The following is a 19,221-nucleotide window of genomic DNA, read 5'->3' on the forward strand; positions in this document are numbered from 1 at the left end:
GGTAGGTTCTAGAAAGTTTTAAGATCATGGATTACAGTCTGCTTCTGGGGATCCACATATTGAACAGTAACATGAAGGAAAGAGAAGGAGAGTGTTCCCAGAGTGCATCAGATGCAAAACGCCATGGAGGGCAAAAAGTTCTCTATTCCACAGCCATGGAGTCTATACAGGGCCCTGGGAAGTCTGGAGACTCCGTCACCACAGAGAAAACAAACACGTAAGTGCTGTAACCTGCTCTTAAGATTGCTTTTAAAAGTATTAACAGGCAAAACTTTCATGAGTACACTGCATTCCAGGAATTGAAAGATTTAGCTTTCTTTTATTTTTTATTTTTTTTCCCAAAAGCTACATCATTGAGATTTACAAAGAGAATGAAATTGGAATGTTGGTCAGTAGATTGCTAGTCTTTCAATACATGATAGTTCAGAGTGACTTACGTATGCACACATGCATTCTTTTGTAAAAGAAATGCTATCAGACAGCTATTACAAGGGTCCCAGCTACAATCTAATTTTGACTGAAAGCAGCCTGGAGAGACCAAAGCAAAAACTATAAATTAACACTGAAATGGATATTCCTATAGGAATATTGTTTTCATCTTGAAGTAGTATACTCAATGTACACAGAATGATATCATCAACCACTGAAGTGCAGTCATTTATTATATTTCGGGAGATTAAGAACTGATATTTTTCTCCTATTTTTCTGTCTAGCAAAAACTTTAAAAGAAATTTGAATATACAAACAGTCATTATTCTGTTGTTTCCTTTACAATATATTAAGTGCTATGAGAGTATTATTGTCACCATTCAGCATTGCATATAATTAGTCCTGAATTTTAGTTAGGATTTAATCTAAAATTAAGGATTTACTTTTCTCCTGGTTCTCAAGGGAGCTATGTAGGTAAATACAATTAATGATATAGAAATCTGTGCTTAAACCTACAGCAAAGAAGTGAGAGAATTATGATATTCAGCATTCACAGAGAGTTTCCAGACACTGTGAACTCTAGACTATAATTAGACAGAGCTTTATTTCACTTGGTTTTTACAATTCACTCACATTCACACAGAAGATGGCCAGTGCTGTTGTATGATGAAAGAGGTGTGCACCAGCTGGGCTGCCACACCACTTGAGCTAATATAGTCCTACTCAGATCCTGTCATGTGTAGTCCTTCCTTGGCTCTTTGCAGTATCTCTCTTATATTGACAGAATGGCTAGTGGAGCAAAAAACAATGCTGAGGCTCTAAAATGGACCATTTTTCTAGGTATTGGAGTAGGAAGAGAGGGTTTTAGAATGACTGTTCGTGGCTGAGTACGGACCTGGGACCAACTGGAGGCCCACACAGTCAGAATTCTCAGCTTGATAGTGTTGATAGTGTTGCTTTATCTGTCACTTACCTGTCTGTAAAGAAATTTTGGAAAAGCACAGCAATTCATAATTTTTAGTGAAAAATATATAAAACAACCTTTTTAGACTTTGATTAATGTGCAGACTCTCTGTAATTTGTTACCTATGATCAACAAAGTGAGAAAATTCTCCCTTATCTAAAGTTAGTTATTTTCCTTAGCAATAAACTGGTGTATACTTTACTCCACTTTTCAGATCATCTGAATATTTCCAATTCTGTCTAAAACTTCTCTTTAAGTATTTATTATTTTTTTAAATGATGGGTATTTACCACTGAATCCCAGATACTTCAAATTTTCTATTTAAAATCCATTGCATACTAGATGACTCACATTTGACTGACTTTGCACTGTGGCATCTGACTTGAACATTTTCTACTCCTTTGGGTTTACAAGTGGGTACAGTTCAGCTAGTAACTGGTGATCAGAGATGTCTTAAAAATATTCTATGTTGTTTCTCTTAGAATGGGAGGTATTCCAGCAAAAAGCCATAAAGGTGAAAAGCTGCTTTTATTTATGGGTATTATTGATATTCTCCAGTCTTACAGGTAAGTTCAATGAATTTTCACTGTGCAAAATATTCTGAAATTACTTATAGAAGTGGAAGCTTTATAAACCAGTTCTGATTTAGTTTTTTACACACTTAGGTTAATGAAGAAGCTGGAACATTCTTGGAAAGCTCTTGTTTATGATGGGGTAAGTAGATTTTATTAATTTTTTAAACTACTGATATTTTAGCTGGTGGACCTTTGACTCATGTTGACCAGGAAGAAATTTGTTCTGGTACATTTGTAGTCTAACCTCACCATATGATTTGAGCTGCTGCTGAAATTTTCCCAATACATGCTCTGCTTTTATTTGTTGAGCTTTCAAATAACTAGTACTATTAGTTTGTCCTTATAACTTACAAAAGTCTAGCCACTTAGCAGAACACTGATGAATCTATAACTGAAAAATATACATAATTTGAAAAAAAATTCAAAAGCTTTGAAGATGTTGCAGAATATAGCTATATAATTCATAACTCATAAATGGTAATGATTCACTATTTTTGACTATGCCTGAAATGCATAATATAGTTCGCCTGAGGTATCCAGCTTCTTCTTGACATCTTACTTGTGGAAAATGTCACTGAGATATTTTTTAATTTTGTAGGATACTGTTTCAGTTCACCGACCAGGTTTTTATGCAGACAGATTTTTAAAGTTTATGAATGCAAGAGTTTTCAAAAAAGTTCAAGGTAAGAGAGTAGTGACTTCTACTTTTTTAGATATTTTTATAATCATAAGCTTATAATGCTCCTGTCTTGGCAACGAAACAAGCCTTTCTTCAACATAATGTAGCACTTTTATAGCTCCAGTCAAGAAACTAAATTTCTGACAATTGGGATTTTACTCCATTAGTAAAATTACAGAGAATTATGTACTGTGTATTTTTGTCACATCAGGGTTATCTAAAGTTCGCTTCAGTGACCACCTAGACACTCTATCAGTCCCCCCCTTCAACTAGATGAGGGGAAAGTTATAACAAAAGGTGGGTGCATTCAAATAAGGACAGGGAGAGATCACCCACCAATTACTATCCCAGGCAAAACGGACTCAAATCAGGGAAATTATTTAGCGTCTCATTCATTAAAAAAACCACAACCAAAACAACTTTAGAGACACCTTCATACAGGCTTTTTCCATCAAAAGTTCAAATCAGGTTTTATTTTCACTACCTTTTCTACCACTGGTAGAAAGTCATACTGGCCTTTGTTGCTCTGAGTGTTGTCTAAAGATGATACACTTTTCTAAAGATAATCGAGCCAGTGAACTCTGAGCCTGCCCATGAAAACCAGTGTTAAAGGCGAGATCAGAACAACGATTATGTGTAAAGTCATATGAAAAAGAGGGAAAACTGATACTGCAACAAGAAGATAGAAATGTATATGATACGTATTTTGTGAAATTCTAAATAAGGAAAAGAATAGGATAGACAGATGAAAGGAAAAGGCTGAGACTAACTATACTAAACCAATTAAGATATTTTAAGTTGAATGAAGGAATCTTAAAAAGAAAAGAGAAAATTTCAATTAACCTCAAGTAGTGATTTCCTGTATGCATGCTATGTTATGGCAGCTTTTCAGAAAAATTAAATTTTTTGTGAGTCTTATAAATATTAATGAATTGATGGATAATTTCTCTATAAATTGACCATGCTAGTGAAAGGAAATTCAGTCTCAAGTGTGGCAAGTGCAGAGAAGGATGGTGATGGGGGACAAAAGAGACCTGGACAAGCTTGAGAAGTGGACCTATGGGAACCTGACCAGGTTCAACAAAGTCAAGTGCAAAGTGTTACATGTGTGTTGGCGCAACCCTAGATACTAGCATAGGCTGTGGAATGAACAGATCAGAGCAGCCCTGGGGAGAAGGACTTGGGGGTGCTGGGGGATGAGAAGCTGGACATGACCCAGCAATGAGCACTCACAGCCCAGAAAGCCAAATGTGTCCTGGGCTGCATCCAAAGCAGCGTGGGCAGCAGGGCCAGGGAGGGGATTCTGCCCCTCTGCTCTGCTCTGCTCTGCTCTGCTGGGACCCCACCTGCAGGGCTGCATCAGCTCTGGGGTCCCAGCACAGGAAGGACATGGACCTGTTGGAGAGAGTCCAAAGGAGGGTCAACAACATGACTAGAGGGATGGAGCCCCTCTCCCATGAAGTCAAACTAGGCAAGTTGGGGATGTTCAGCCCAAAGAAGAGAAGTCTATGGGCAACTTTTATAGCAGCCTTTCAGTACCTAAAGGAGACTTACAAGAAGGCTGGAGATGGGCTTTTTAAAAGGGTATATCATGACAGGACAAGAGGCAATGGCTTTAAGCTGAAGAAGGGTAGATTTAGGTTCAATGTAAGGAAGAGGCTCTTTACAAGTGAGGGTGATTAGGCACGGGAACAGGTTGCCCAGAGAAATGGTAGATGCCCCATCCTGGGAGTGTCCAAGGCTGGTTTGGTGGGGATCTGAGCAACCTGCTCTAGTGGTAGGTGTCACTGGGCTCAGCAGGGTTTGTAACTAGGTGATTTTTCATATTGCTTCCAACACATGCCATTCTGTGACAACTGCTGAGATGTGCTCCATGTGTGTGCAGTAAGAAAGTCTCTAATAAATATACTGGCAAGGCAAAGATGAGTGCTTGAGGTTTGATGAGGTCCAGACAGTTCTTTGGGGAAAAGCTGTTTGGATTATTGTGAGCAATGAGGTTTTTTCCCAACAATTATCACAAGTGGTATAAAACCTTACAGTAAGACATACAGATTAGGTGTTTTGAATAGTGTGCACACACACTAACTTGCTGCTTTACTACCAGATTATTTTTAACCCATGGAGGTGATGCTGAAATTGCACCTTTTTTTTTCCTTTCTTTCTAGTAAGAGAATGGCTGGTTTTGATTACCCTGTAGGAGAGAGTGTTTTTCTGAGTTGAGGGGTTTTTTTTATGAAGCAGTGTTCTTGACAAATAAGTATTAACTGATGGGCTAGAATTATCTAGTTTGTAGGGGAACTTATACTTTTAAATGGATCTGAGGTAGCAGTTTCATAATTCTGCTCATGGAAGTGTATTTGCTTTGGAGTCTGAGTGTCAAAATGTGGAATGGTCACTCACTCGGCTCAAATACTACAGGAGGACTGTTAAGCATATGGCATTTTCTTAAACTGATAGGTGTTTTGCAAATACTTTTTGACCAGTGTTATGCTGGTCTCTTAACATTTTCATTAGTTATCTGGAGTGAGAAACAATTCTGGGTGGACAGAGAGAGAACAAATACAAACAAACACTAGAACTAAATAAGATTTAAGTAAATCAAAAATTACTACAAATATTAGAATAAATTAACTATTTAAAGTGTTCAAAGTTAAGTCCTTTGTAAAAGACTGATTAATAAGAAAATAGAAGCAACTGATGTAGTGTGACAAAATGTGAAGCAAAATTCAGCTTAAAGGAGAAAGGAGCCTCCTGAGACCCAGTTCTCTTAAAATATTAGAATAATTTTGCCAAAAAACTTGTGGGAGTTCTGCTGTCTGAGACAATACTCAAAGGAACTCCTTGGCATTGATAAAGAATAAAGAATGTCTGCTCCTTACTTCTTGACACTCCTTTTTGGCAAAATAAATACCATATATCTTACCTCAACATCTGTGTCTTTCGTCCCCCAATTCTTTCTGACTGCTAGATTTACTCCAGGACAAGACACAACCTGTTCTGTATTTGAAGCCTACAATGTACAATTAAAGTATATCATGCCTAATTTTCTTTCTGATCTTAATTAATCTGTCTCATTTTTCCAGGCAATTAACCTGTCTAAGTATCCTACTCTTATTGATTTCTTCTGTATACTGGCTGTTAATGCACTTTTATACAGATTAATGGTTCAAATGCATCATTATTCTTTCATAAAAAATTGGGAGTCTTCCTGCCTTCAGGAATATTATTTCTAAGTTTTGAGTCAGACATTTCAGTTTAAACACTTTACCCTCTTCTGAATCTGGTTTCTTCCCCTAGTGCACAGAACAACCATGCATAATTAACAACAAAAACTTAATAAGTGGATTTAGCCTTGGGCAGAGGCTAACTCGGTGACTGTCTTCTATGTTCTTTTATAAAAATACCCTGGAACTATGTATCTGATTCTTTCCTTCAGTCTTCAGCCCAGTAACTTGATGTGTTTAATTTGAACTTTGTAGTAAAGCAATGAAAGAAGCATTATAGTGCATCTGAAGTAACTTTGCAGCCAGTGCATAGAGATCAGCAGCCAGCAGCTGAAAAACACTAAATTAAATAGCTGGCGTCCTTCTGGAAAATAACTACAGATGGGGGTCATGGTTCAGTAGTAGTGGCAATGATCAGCTGTAGAATTTGATTCAAAATGCTTTTTAAATAGGCAGGCCCTGCTAAGACTTATAAAAGAGGTGCTGATACCTGAGTGTGTAGGCCATCAAGATTTAGGAAGTGTTATTTTATCAAAAAGAAATGTCTGATAGATGAGTCAGAAGTGGAAATTCTTCAGTATCATAACATAGAAGTAGTTAACAGCTCAAAAAAAAAGATCATAACCTCTCAGAATATTCCAAATCTCTTTTCCATTTTTCTATTTTTGGGTTTTTTTTTCTTTATCATTCTGTCTCTGATTACATGGGTTTGTACTCCATAGAAGCTTTTTAAATCAGTGGTGCCAATGACTTGACTTATTGTCCTATGAGAAGCAGTAAGAAACTGAAAAAGACAAAAGTACGTCTCTTGCAGATGAAATAACAGTATGTTTCGCTCTAGTTTTAATGTAATGTTTGTTAAGTAGGTTTCTGGGTATGTTCTTCATCTGTATTCAAAACCTGTATTTTCTATATGGCTTACTTTTTTGTTTGCTGTTAAAGATGTGTAGGGAGATAAGATGACATCATTCAACATCTATGTTCATTTGGTAATGCAGCTTTAAAACCTTCACCTTCAAAGAAGCGGTGTAATTCCATCACAGCCCTAAAGGCAGCATCACAAGAGATAGTGTGTGCAGTTAGCCAGGAGTGGAAGAATGAAAAGCATGGCATTCTTGCTGAAGCACAAAGTTATGCCAGCCTTGATGAAGAAGGTACAGTCTTTCAAATGAACAACCTGAATTATGTTATTAAACATTTTGTATAAGCTCTAGAAGTCCTGTAACTAGAACATTAGTAGTATGGCTGAACTCTCAAAATCAGAGTCAGGTTATTCTTAGGGAGAGAGTAGTTAGTAATATTTGTCCAAATGGACCTTCAGGAGCAAGACAAAGTCATAATCAAAGTTGTAATATGATGTTAAACTTTCAGATTTCAGGACGTCCTGGAAAAAAGTATTCAGCCCAGGTGGAAAATTAAGGCCAGAGCCAATACTACCCTTTTCACTGACCTCTAAACAAGCATGTCGCATGAAGTGTTTTGAAGCTCAGTTCATTGTTCCCAGAGGTTTTTTTAAGAGATACAACTTTGCCCCTTTCAGAACTTGCCTGCAGCCATGATGAAAGCAAAACCAATTACCTAATCCAATCTGATAAATGAGCCCTGGTAGCATGAGTATAATCCTCAGACTGAGCAGAATTAATAACTCATACCTCTGTTTAATATTTGACTTTGGAGTTACTCTGTATTCTGCTGAATGTACTTGTCAGCAGCTGAAATTCAATCTGTAATACAAAGGAGTGTGGGTATGGGCATATGAATAATACCATCTCATCAATTAAAACATTAGAAAACTTCAAGAAGCTTATGAGGGCACTATGGGACTTGATATACTTACATGAAGGTTCTTAAACTATATTTAAAATTAAGTTTGTTAACATTGTTCTTTATTTCTGCATATGTAGTACTAGGTTCACACCACCGGCCAGATCTAGTGCCAAGCACTCCATCTCTGTTTGAAGCAGCTTCCTTGGCAACCACAATTTCTTCTTCTTCCTTGAATGCAGATGATCACTGTCAGCGTGATCAACCTACACTCTATTCCAGCAGGTAAATGCCGTATATGTTAGAGGATACCCCTCTGTTCTGCTAGAAGTTTAACAATGTGCTCAACAAAAGGGGGCTCTGCAAAATAAGAAGAAGGGACAAGTGTCTCTGTAACTCAGTCTTTAACCTTTCCAGTGAAGGAGAGGTGCCAAAAGCTTGTAGGATTTATCATGTATTTGTTTGTAATTATACATATCATAATTTGGGATCATGAAATAGAAAGCATAAACATGGTGAAAAATGTTATATGAAATTTTCTTCATGTTCCAAAACTAAATTGAATATCTAAATATTGCTTGGACCTTAGTCTGTACCATAAACCAAACTACATAAAGGTCAAAGTAGGAAGTACTTCTTGTAACTTGGCTGTAGACTGAAACAGCTGCAGAAAATGTTGATGTGCTAGGAAAATGAAAATTTGTTCTTTATTCTGAATGTACAATGAATGCACACTGAATGGTCTGCTTTAAATTCTTCCATAACAACTATTTTCTGAAGTAAATTTCTGTGAAACTTCATCCACAGGTGTGCTTAGAGCCTGTCTGATTTTAATCCAGGAAGTATAAAAATAGGAATGTCTTAAGAAAAGTTGTGCAGATGCTAGTGAGCTAGGTTAAATGTGATTTGAGTTGTGTTTGAATATATTTCAGCTGTGTAAGTCCAATAACATGCTTAAGCCAGTAAGTCTTGCTGGGAGGTTGTATGTGCCTGTATGCTCCCTTGTGAACCTGAAGTGTGCTGCGTTGTGTCACCTTGCCTGCTTGCAGATCTCTTTACTGTGTATTGAGCCATTTCTTTGCCTATTTTCATCAAGAAGGGTAGCCATTCAAGCATCTTGAATATTGTTTGGAAAAATTTGGACTGAACTACTCAATGTATAAATTTGACAAATGCACTAATGTGCCAATATGTGGTTCTTTCCTGTAAACTGCATGTTGCCCAAAAAAATCAAGTTTTTTTAAAAGCAATCTTAAGGCACTACGTTTTTACCTCCTGTTAAATATTTGACAACTGCATTTACATAAAAAGTAAAATTACTTGCAGCATTACTTGATGATTGTGATATTTACAGCTTCCATTTCCATTACATTGAAAGAAATTTCACTGATGTGGCATCCTCCATATGTCTGATAGTTTGCTATAAAAATTGGAATGAAGCATGTTTTGGGGTGTAATCAAGATGAAGTTTTTATTGCAGTACAAAAATGTTTCTGCACAAACTTTTGGAAATAAAACTACTGATGAATAAGCATTACTAGAAATAGAGCTCATTCACTTCAACTTGTGTCAAGTTATCTGTAGGACTTCAATATTAATGATCTTTGACAAAGTTTCTTCTTTGATAGAAATAAAGTTATAGAGTACTTTAAGCATCAAATAAAAATACAGAACTGCTTTGTATCAGCATCAGTCAGGAAAAGCAAATGGTGGAGTTGTCTGAATAAAGAGTTTAGATTTAAAGTGTTTCAAATATTCTTTACTCTCTAAAAAATTAACTGTAAAGACAATCTATGAGTAATTCTATTATATTGTACTGTAAACATACTCCAAAATAGCAGGTCTACACTATGATTTCATATCTAGACTAATTTACTTTCCAGTAGTGATGCAGTCAATGAAATAACCCCTAATACAGGACATGTTGCCAGCTATGTGATTAGCATGCGTATCTTAAAAAATCAGATTGTTAAGTGTCTGCAGTCCAGGTATGGACTTCATCATCACAGAGAGGGCACATTCTCTGACACAGCAGACCTGCTACCATTCACAGATGTGTGGTTCTCTCCACATCTTCTGCCAAAATATCAACTGCTGTCCATGCTGGCTACAACACTGTAGCAAAATCTCCCCACAGGGGCTTACCAACTAATATCTTTGCTGGTCTAGGTATGCCCTCTTCAGCTAGGGCCTGGAGGCAGTTTTTAATTCTTGTTAAGTAGTGGTGTGTGTCACAATCTCAGTATGTACAATTAATGAGGATTAGCTTCTCTGTCATAGCTAGGAGTTAAGAAAGCTGCAAAGCATGCTCAGTATTGAACTAATTTCCATAAGATTCTGGGCACCTGCTGTTTTGTGCCCACTTCTTTTGGCATCAGTTCAGGGAGGTCATTCCTTCTTCTTGGCACTAAAAAATATATACATCTGAAGTTTTACTTATGTTTTTATGGTTCACTCAAGGAACTTCAGTCCTCTCATAAAAAAAGCTAGCAGGGAAATAAACCCACCAAAAAAACCCGTGCTACAATGATGCACTGAACTGTAGATTCAGATCTGAGTTTTTTCTTGCCAGAGTTCTTCTTCTCAATATTAGAAAATTATGTGATGCAGGACTCATCATTTTACCATTTGTCTCTGATAAACAGAAAGCTTGGAGCAGTCTTTGAAACAAAGCCTGAATTAAAGATTTGTTTACAAATGTGAGCCTGCTTTCAGTCTTTAAATATGTAGTTGACTGTGGCACTCTGCTTTGTTATTTATTAGAATTACAGTTTGGCATCTTTTTCATCAGGCTTTTTTCATTGTTCTTCAAAGTAACATAGCACAAAGTAGAGAGTACATTAATTTGCTTGTAACCTGTCAGAAATTTCTGGTTTAAGGTAATAAAGGAGGAGAGTCCTGTAGTAAGGAGCTTAGTAATAATGTGATATTTGTACATCTCCTTGACTCCTACTAATGAGCAGTATGTGCCCATACCACTTAGAAAACAGGTGTATTATTTTCCTCATTAAAAAGAGAGTAATATTTTTGGATATCTTGAAGCACACACTGTGTTTTCTCTTTGGGTTGGGTATTTTCTTCAGAATTATCCTCTGTTTCTGTTATCCAATGTAATACTTCCCCAAGGGGAGGAAAATGGCTTATAACATAAGAAAGGTGATCAGCACCCTCTCTCCTTGAGAGTACTCAGCATCTGTGAGTAGGAAGGGAGATACTGCTGCTGCTGCTGAGGTTAAGCAGACAGAGGTGACTTGCTGAGGTGGATCAAGCTGTTAAGGCTGTGTCTTGTGAGAAAGGCTTTTGTAAACTGTCTTAGTACAGGTTGAAACTAGCATAACTAATTGGTAGGTGGTGCAGAGAAGTGTTTAGGGACCTGTGATTAAAGTAAAAAAGAGAGACAGAGCAGCAGTCATAAACATACAGCTTATTAGGAGTATTTTTTCCAGGCTGCAAGCTGATTATTTTCACCAAGTTATTCCTCAGTTGCTGAAAAAGCAGAGGAAACCTGAAGTGTGATCCAGACAGTGTGAAAAGGAATTCATATAAATGAAAGAGTTGTGGAGAGGGGGAAATGGCTGTATTTTTCAGCACAAGAAGGACTGGACCTAGAAACAGAAGGGAAAAGAAAAAAGAAAGACAATCATGACATATGCTATTTAAATGTAGGCCTTCTTGTATGTCAGAAGACAGTTGGTTTCTTTTTTATGAAGCTGTTAAGCTGTTTCTCAGTCAAGTGGTTTTGTCATAAGCAATCTCAAATATTCTTTTAGTGAAAGAACAGAATTGACAATTTATTACTTCTATTAAAATTTTCAAGTATTATCTATTTCTCCAGTAGGTTTATATTTGGTGCAGAGATATTTTAGTACCTAAAGGATCTGTTTTCCACCAGAAAATGTAATTATTAGTCCAAAACCACTTCTTTGAAAGGGTTTATTTGTTTTATCTTAGGAAGTGTAATACTTGCATATTATATTAGGGATTATTTTTATAGCAGAAGTGACAACAGATTTTTTTCCCCTTCTAGGACAAGTTTTCCTATTTAGAACTGATGAAATAAATTAAAGATGACAAATTTGAATGCCCTAAGCACTATGACTCTTGTCTCACTTGACATGGCTTTTAGAATTGCAAAGAGCTGAAGAAGGTCAATGGTGCTTCTAGAAATGTTTGAAACTTGCTTTAAAATATTTTAAAATGTTTCAAACTGTAGATGTTTTACAATTCTTGTTTAAATATCCAAAGAATATAGAAAGTATTTTTCAATATGTTTTTCAGCAGGTTTCATGGGACTCTCCAATCCCAAACCCAAACAAAATCCCATGATGCATAAAGGGGCGCTTCACCTCCCTCTTTAGAGCAATGCCAAGATACTGTGAGCTGTATAAGGAAGACTGCTGAATTCTTCTGATACACCTGCACCTAAGGGAAAAAAATCTATATGAAATCTAATTCTTCTTTCTCTTTATAGATTCTATGCGTCATTTCTAGAAGATGTATATGTAGTCTGGACTTCTGCCTTCTCCTTATTTCTGTATATTTTTCAATTTTTTGTCTTTGTGATGCTGTTTCTTGGTGGAGACCACTTAGAATTTTGGAAGGCCTTGAGGGATTGTGCGTTTGTTCTCTTACACAGTCAAGCTTCCTTAGTCATTCAGACTTTGAAATGCTGTTCTGCTATTTTTTTCCAGGGATTGGTAGGTTTTTCTGTTGTAAGGAATATTAAGCACCCCTTTTTGCCAGTTGATGTTCTACATAAACAAACTTTTGTGTGTAAAATTTCAATGTTCTGTCTGTCCACACACTACTGTTAGCTTCTGAAGCTTAGACAACTTTGTCTGAATCTGATTCAAAGTGACTAAATTCACACATGCTTCATGATAATAAGCAGTTGGGTAGAAGAAAAAGGCTTGAATGCTCAAATGCTATGAACAGATGCACTGAGACACTGGGGGTATCCCCATGGGAAAGAAAATATGACTATGATTGAAACATGTAATTGTGGCTTAAAGCAAAACAAAGTTTTCCCAGTTCTCTAATGATGGAATTGTTTTTGTTTCTTTTTTTCTTTCTTAATTAAGAACAAAGATCAAATAGAATGTTTTAGCCAGAGGAGGGCAACAACATAGCTGAGCATGCTCCTTGTGGCTGGTCATTACTGAATGAGAGAAAGTACCTGTAAAAGTGTTTGGGGTTTTTTGTTTTGGTTTTTTTGTTTGTTTGTTTTGTTTGGTTTTGTTTGGTGTGTTTGTTGTGGTTTGGTTTGGTTTGGTTCGGGGTTTTTTTTTGTGGTTTTTGGTTTGGTTTTTTTTTTTTTTTTGGCTTTTCTTATTCAGCCTAAGAATTAAGGATGAGAACTCAGTGCACTGAAGAAACTGTACTAAAACTCTGTTCCTCTGAATTGCTCTTTCTGAAACACTGTGTGTGCGGGGATTTCACTTGTTCTCTCCTGTGCCACCCCCAATATGGCTTTGCCTTATCAGTCTCATTAAAATCAGGCTGCATTAAAACTTCAGTTACCAACTGCTGACAGCATATGTATTGTTGTTATGAGATTAATTACAAGATTTTTGGTTTTACTCTTTTACACTACTCAATAGAATTCAAGTTACACATATGAGAATAATGCAAAGTCAAAGGGACCTGGGTCATCCTAGTACAAGAGAAATGGTCTTGCTTTTGAAAAAATGTCAAGTACATTATATGATAAAAGGAACATTGTAATGTGGTGAATGTAAAGCTCTGTGCCAGTATGACATTGATTCATTATTTTGTTGAACATTTGAATCTCAACTTTACATGCTAGTTTCTGCATGTTGAATTGTGCATGCTAGTTTTGCCCTTTCTGAAGTTCTATCCCATCTGAAATATATTTAAAGTGCTACAAAGGAAGAGGGAAATTAGTCATATCTGGATTGATGGCTGTAATCATATTTCCATACCAAGTTATAATTCAGAATTTATGCTTTTCACCTTGTCTGTAAACAGGTAAGAACTTCTAAAATATGTCCATGCAAAACTGACAGTTGAGTTTTCAAGGCAGCCTGGAGCCTAATTTCTGGCAGCTAGTAAGATATGTGTAAGGGACATCTGAGTCCATTAAAACACCTTTGAGAGTTTCAGGTTTGTTGACCAAATGTGTTACACAATGAGATTTCTGTGGAGGTACATTTGCAGTTTCACCTTATTTCTGTAAGGCGGAGAACAAAAATCAATGAATGAATAAAGTAATAGAGTGCATCTGCTCTGTAAACATCATTTTCTTGTATAGGTGTACTAATTACAATACACTCTTCTTCTCCCACTTCTCTTTCTGAACTTATGGCTGCTAGTGAACTGTGTCTGCATGGAAAAGCCCAATGTTACTAATGTTACAATGTGCCTAATCGTTTACTCTTTTTTTCCCTTATTTTGATTACAAAATGCTGCCAAAATTTACACCATGTGTAATGTGGAAGTAATGCATTTTGAGATTAATGTAATTATGTGACATAGTTTCTTTCATTAAATAAATACTGAAGTTCAGGAATAGCGTTACTTCCTGATAAAACTTTAGTAGTTGTAAAATTAAATTGTACAATTAGTCAAACATGAGCTTCCAGTTTTCTAGCCATTGCCAACATATCTATATTTGTTTATTTACATTCCTTTTTTCCAAGTATTTTGATGACTTTTATGTTTAATAGAAAAACTTACTTTTAAATTTTCAGTTATGACTGAACTTTGTAACTTGAGCTTTTGGTTGACGGTACTTTCCCTTCTCTTTACAGTAAAGGGTTACCTTCAAGTTCAACATTCACTTTGGGAGATAGTGCCATCTATTTGACTTCAGAACAGAGTACATTGGAAATGGAAAATGATAATGCTTCAGTTTTGGATGTCTACTTAGTAAGTTGTCAAACTCTTTCTAAACGGCTTTTTTGCCTGTAATTGCTTTCACTCAGGCTCAGTAAGTGACTGAAATACCTGATCAGCTTCAATCCAGAGTTTTATTGAGTAGTTTTTGTATGAAACATGCATAAGTTTGCATAGGTATGATTTGCCAAAGCAAGTCCCTAAAGAATTTATATGCATATTAAATATTGCATTAATAATGAAGTATGCCAAAAAACTTTTCACTTTTTCTCTAATGGTAGGAGTTCTTTTCTGTTGTTTTCTTTTGGAGGGAAAAAAAACAAAACCCAAACTAACAACAACAAAATCTTTCTTCTTCATGTGGAATACTTCACAATATAGAAATTAAAATTTCTCAGGTTGGAAAGTTCTGTATTTATGCCACTGATTTTGAAGCCAGTAGAGTTCAGTGTGAAATACATTAACGGCCCCCTCTTCTGATTTGAAGGGTTGTCCAATTTTGACAGCTGATTAAAAATGTATCCTTTCTTTGCTGTTTCAGTTCCTAGTAAGCAGTTCATCTGACTGCTGAAAGATAAAGTCAAGTCTATATTTTGTTAGCTTCATATCACCTGTGTTTCAAATGCTCTCTTGGTACCCATAGCTCACATTCCACAGACATAAAGGCAGTAGGCACCCAATTCAAGTTCCAGCTGAGTGAAGTTTTTTGCATCCAATTTTTTTAGGCTGTTCTGAAATTGTCAGTATAAATGCAGGGGGCAGGTATGTTAAGCTTGGCTTTTTTTCCCAAAGGCTTCCTTTCATAAATAATAAACAATTCTGACATTTTTCTAGTAGTATGTCCCTTTGACTCTCATGGCAAGAATTGTACCAGAGATGAAGAAATAAAAGAGGGAAGTTTGTTCATGTTTCTAATAAATGTTTCACAGTTACATGGTTGCTTCCTTTCTAGATAAAATTTATAGCATTTTTCTTATCCCTAGAGTTACTTGATCTTTGTCTTAAGATATCCATACTATCTTAGAATCATAAAACAGCTCAGGTTGATAGAGCTCAGCTTGAAGAGACCATCCAGTCCAACTTCTTGCAGAAAAGAGTAAGATAAGATTATTGCGGCCTAGATAAGATTACCTAACACCCTTTTGCACCCCAGCTTAAAAACCTCCAGCAATGGGAACTCTGCCACATCCCTGCAGAAGTTGTTTGAGTAATTATCTGTCCAGAAAAAAAAAATCTTGTGTTCAGATAAAACATGTTTGTGTCTGGTCTTACATCAAGATGAAATATGTTTGTCACATTCTCTTTTTCTGTAGGCTGTGCCACTGATGTTTTTTTCCTTCTTAGTCAGCAATGTTTGAGTGTGTATAGTACTCAGTTAATAGCTACTAATTTAATAGTCCAGCACACTTAGGGGAGTTGTCTGTCCTTCCTCCACTGACACAAAACAGTATCAACTACCAGTGGCATTAGATGTAGAATGCTTGGTTCCTCCCCCTGGGCGGAGGATCTCACAGTGGGATGATGTAATTTTATCAGTCATTCTAGGAGGCTTGATGCCCATTAGCAGAAGATATCCGCCCCACCACCCCCCACCCTGCCCCCACCGAGAGAGTTATCAGGAATGAGTCATGGAAGAGATAAATAACACTGCCCCACCTGTTTTTAACAGATGGTGATAGAATACATTTGGTTACATCTTGCATTGCAACCTAAGGCAGCAGTTAAGCAGAAGCCCAACAGGCCTATTACTAGACCAGGCAGGGAAAAAAGTTACAGATAATGCTGGCGAGCCAGAGGTTCTCAGTACCTTCTTTCCTCCTTGTTCAGGGGAGTGGCCGGAGCCAGACCATAGCTTCCAGGATCAAGCAGCTACAACAACACACATGTTGACCCGCCAGTAGTGGCCTGCAAGTGCTCAACCCACATAAATGCAAGTCCCAGGAGGGAATATAGGGTGTCAGTAGAAGTGGCTGATATTGTTGCAGGGCCACTGTCTTACTGTTTTTGAAAATTCGTAGAGATCAGAGGGCATCCCTGAAGACTGGAAGAGGGCAGATCTCACCTCTCTGTAAGAATGGCCCAAAAGAGCACCTAGTATCCTTACTGCAGTCCCTGGGAAAGTGGCAGAACAAGCATCCTAGGAACTGCAGTCCCTGGGAAAGTGGCAGAACAAGCATCCTAGGAACTATTACCAACTAAATAAAGCAAGTGACTGGGAAAATCCAGGACAGATTTATCAAAGACAAATCATGCCAGGCTAACCTGATCACCTTTCTAAAACAAATTACCATATTCAGTCTATATGGAAAAAGCAGTGGATGTTGCTTGCCTGTACTTCATTAAAGCACGTGACATGTGTCCTGTATCCCACTGATAGACAAATGTCACAGGTAGACTGAATGGGGGTGATCTATGAGATGGGCAGGAATCATCTCATAGGTGATCAGTGTGTTTTACTGAGGCTGGCAGCCTGTCCCGAGTGCCCTCCCCCTACTGGGCTCCACGTTGTAACATCTCCATGAATGATCTGGATGATGAGTCCAAAAGCACCCTCACCACGTGTGCTGTGTCACTAAACTGGGTGCTGAGGGGGACTCATCAACAGGGGGAGCCGCCTTTCAGAGATATGAACAGAAGACCAGGCCACAAGAACTGTGTAAAGTTCAGCCAAGAGAAGAGCAGATTCCTGCACCTGGGAGCACAAAACCGAAAAGCCCGGCCAGGCTAGGACCCATGAGCTGTGGAATAGCCTTGCCAAGAGGAGCTTGGGGTCCCAGCGGACAACACACAGACACCAGGTCAACAGTGCACTGCTGCAGTTACTGAGGCAAAGTGGATCCTGAGAGGCATCCATGGGGGCACTGCTTACAGAGAGAAATGTGACCATCCCACTTCACCAGCGCTTGTCAGACTGCACATGGGACTAGTGTGTCCAGTTCTGGCCCCCACAGTTCCAAAACAGATGTGGACAGATTGCAGACGGGTCAAAGGAGTGCAATAAAGGTGGTCAAGGATGGGGAGAACTTGACATTTGAAGAAAGAGTGTAAAAGTTAGGTCATTTCAGTCCACAGAAATGAGGAGAGACCTCAACAAATTTTTCCAAAGGCATGACTACAGATAGTATTGAGACACTCCTTTTCTCTAGGGGCAGTGGATACAAGTTGTAGTGAGGGAGATTTCCTCTCTATGTAAAAAATAACTGTTTTTACAATAAGAATGATTCAAGGAGAATGATTTACAATGAGTGTGATTTTATAATGATGAATGAGTCACTGGAACAACTTCCCCAAGGATATGCAGTAAAGTCCCCATTACAGGAGGTTTTCAAGATGCAGCAGACAGATGCTCGATAATCTCATCCAGGCTGCCTCTCCTACAAAAAGCTGAATTAGATAGCCTCTTATGGTCCCTTTAGCCTGGGCTGATCTGTGGTTCTTTTGGCCCCCTTTAAACAGTGAAACAATTTCTTCTTGGTAGCTTTTGAATTTAGTTCATAAAGCAACAGTCTTCTTTAACAATACTGCTTAGCACTGTGAACTATTTCTTTATGGGCTTCAAGTCTGTAGGGTAGATGGTGGAATGCTCTGAAAATATAGCAACAGGCATAGATAACACCTTTTGTAAAGCTGTATGTATGAGTTTCAGGTGTGACAGTCATCTCTTTAGTTAGTTTTCAGCTTGTAGAACATTCATTACTATTATGTCTTGGAGACTGCAGTAAGTAGATGTGTATTCCACTGATGAATATCAACAGAAAAATAATTAAAACCTAACTTTGGATGTCATACAAATACCCAGTGTTTATTCCCCTGAGCAAAGGTCTGGAAGAATAAATAGGTCTTAAGTGGAGAGAATCACAGATGCTTTTTGGAACTAGTGGCACCCTTTCTCTGCACCCTGAAGAAAAACAAATTCAAAATTCAATAATCAAGGTAATGGCACACACCTGAACTCCCTAGGTATGCTGTCTCCAAGGAAATGGATACCATAGCTAAGCACATGTTACTTCTTAAGCAAACTCATCTTGAGAAGTTACTTACCTCTGCCTTCTGTCTCATGTCCCACACCTTGTATTGATGCCTACTTAACTGTTTTGAGATTATTGTGGAAGTGAGCTTTAATTTATTCACATAAACCCTTTATGCATCCTGAGATGTTTGTAGAAAAAAAGGAATAGTATGCTGTCCACTACTTATTATTACTTCCTGATGCCCCGTAATATCCTTCAGTGGACCTGGAAACAACAATTAGCCTCTGGCTGGGAAAACCTCCTGATACTGAAGTCTTAAGTGCTGACCAGGAGGCAATTTTGCTTTTATAGGAGGATGATTCAATGCATGTTAGAAGGAAAAGATGCATGTTTTTGAGAACACTAGGAACAGGCTAGTCATTTCTAATGTACATCTCAAAAATAAAGCAAATCAATGAAAGGTCACAAGATGTACTTTTAAAAAAGAGCAAAATGCAAGGAGAAGAACGTAGTTTTAAATGGCATTATCAGATATTCCTTTAACCCTGTGATTAATAATCTTTGTGTTTCTACCACAAGGCAAGCTGCTGTAGTCTTACCCACTATATATTTTAATGAAAAATACCTTAACTTGCTTTAATTTTGGGCACCATTAATTCTTTGATGTCTTTGCCTCCTGTTTTGAAATGCTGAAATGCTAAATCTTTTGGACAATTTTAGTCCACTAGTAAGTTAAGAACTATGAGGTTTTGGTCCCATG

At 37.4% G+C, this 19,221-nt stretch overlaps 1 protein-coding gene across 2 annotated transcripts in view; it reads left to right on the plus strand.

The window, feature by feature from the left end:
* PIP5K1B (phosphatidylinositol-4-phosphate 5-kinase type 1 beta) overlaps positions 1-19,221 on the plus strand; it is a 98,030-nt gene that overhangs the window by 74,068 nt on the left and 4,741 nt on the right. For both annotated transcript variants that reach the window (XM_038123778.1, XM_038123777.1), the window contains 7 exons: positions 6-217; positions 1,876-1,959; positions 2,059-2,107; positions 2,567-2,651; positions 6,870-7,025; positions 7,776-7,920; positions 14,406-14,523. In XM_038123778.1, the coding sequence (XP_037979706.1) occupies positions 6-217; positions 1,876-1,959; positions 2,059-2,107; positions 2,567-2,651; positions 6,870-7,025; positions 7,776-7,920; positions 14,406-14,523 (849 nt within the window). The remainder of the gene's footprint in view (positions 1-5; positions 218-1,875; positions 1,960-2,058; positions 2,108-2,566; positions 2,652-6,869; positions 7,026-7,775; positions 7,921-14,405; positions 14,524-19,221) is intronic.

The sequence above is a fragment of the Motacilla alba genome, chromosome Z (assembly GCF_015832195.1).
Source record: "Motacilla alba alba isolate MOTALB_02 chromosome Z, Motacilla_alba_V1.0_pri, whole genome shotgun sequence".
Lineage (NCBI taxonomy): Eukaryota > Metazoa > Chordata > Aves > Passeriformes > Motacillidae > Motacilla > Motacilla alba.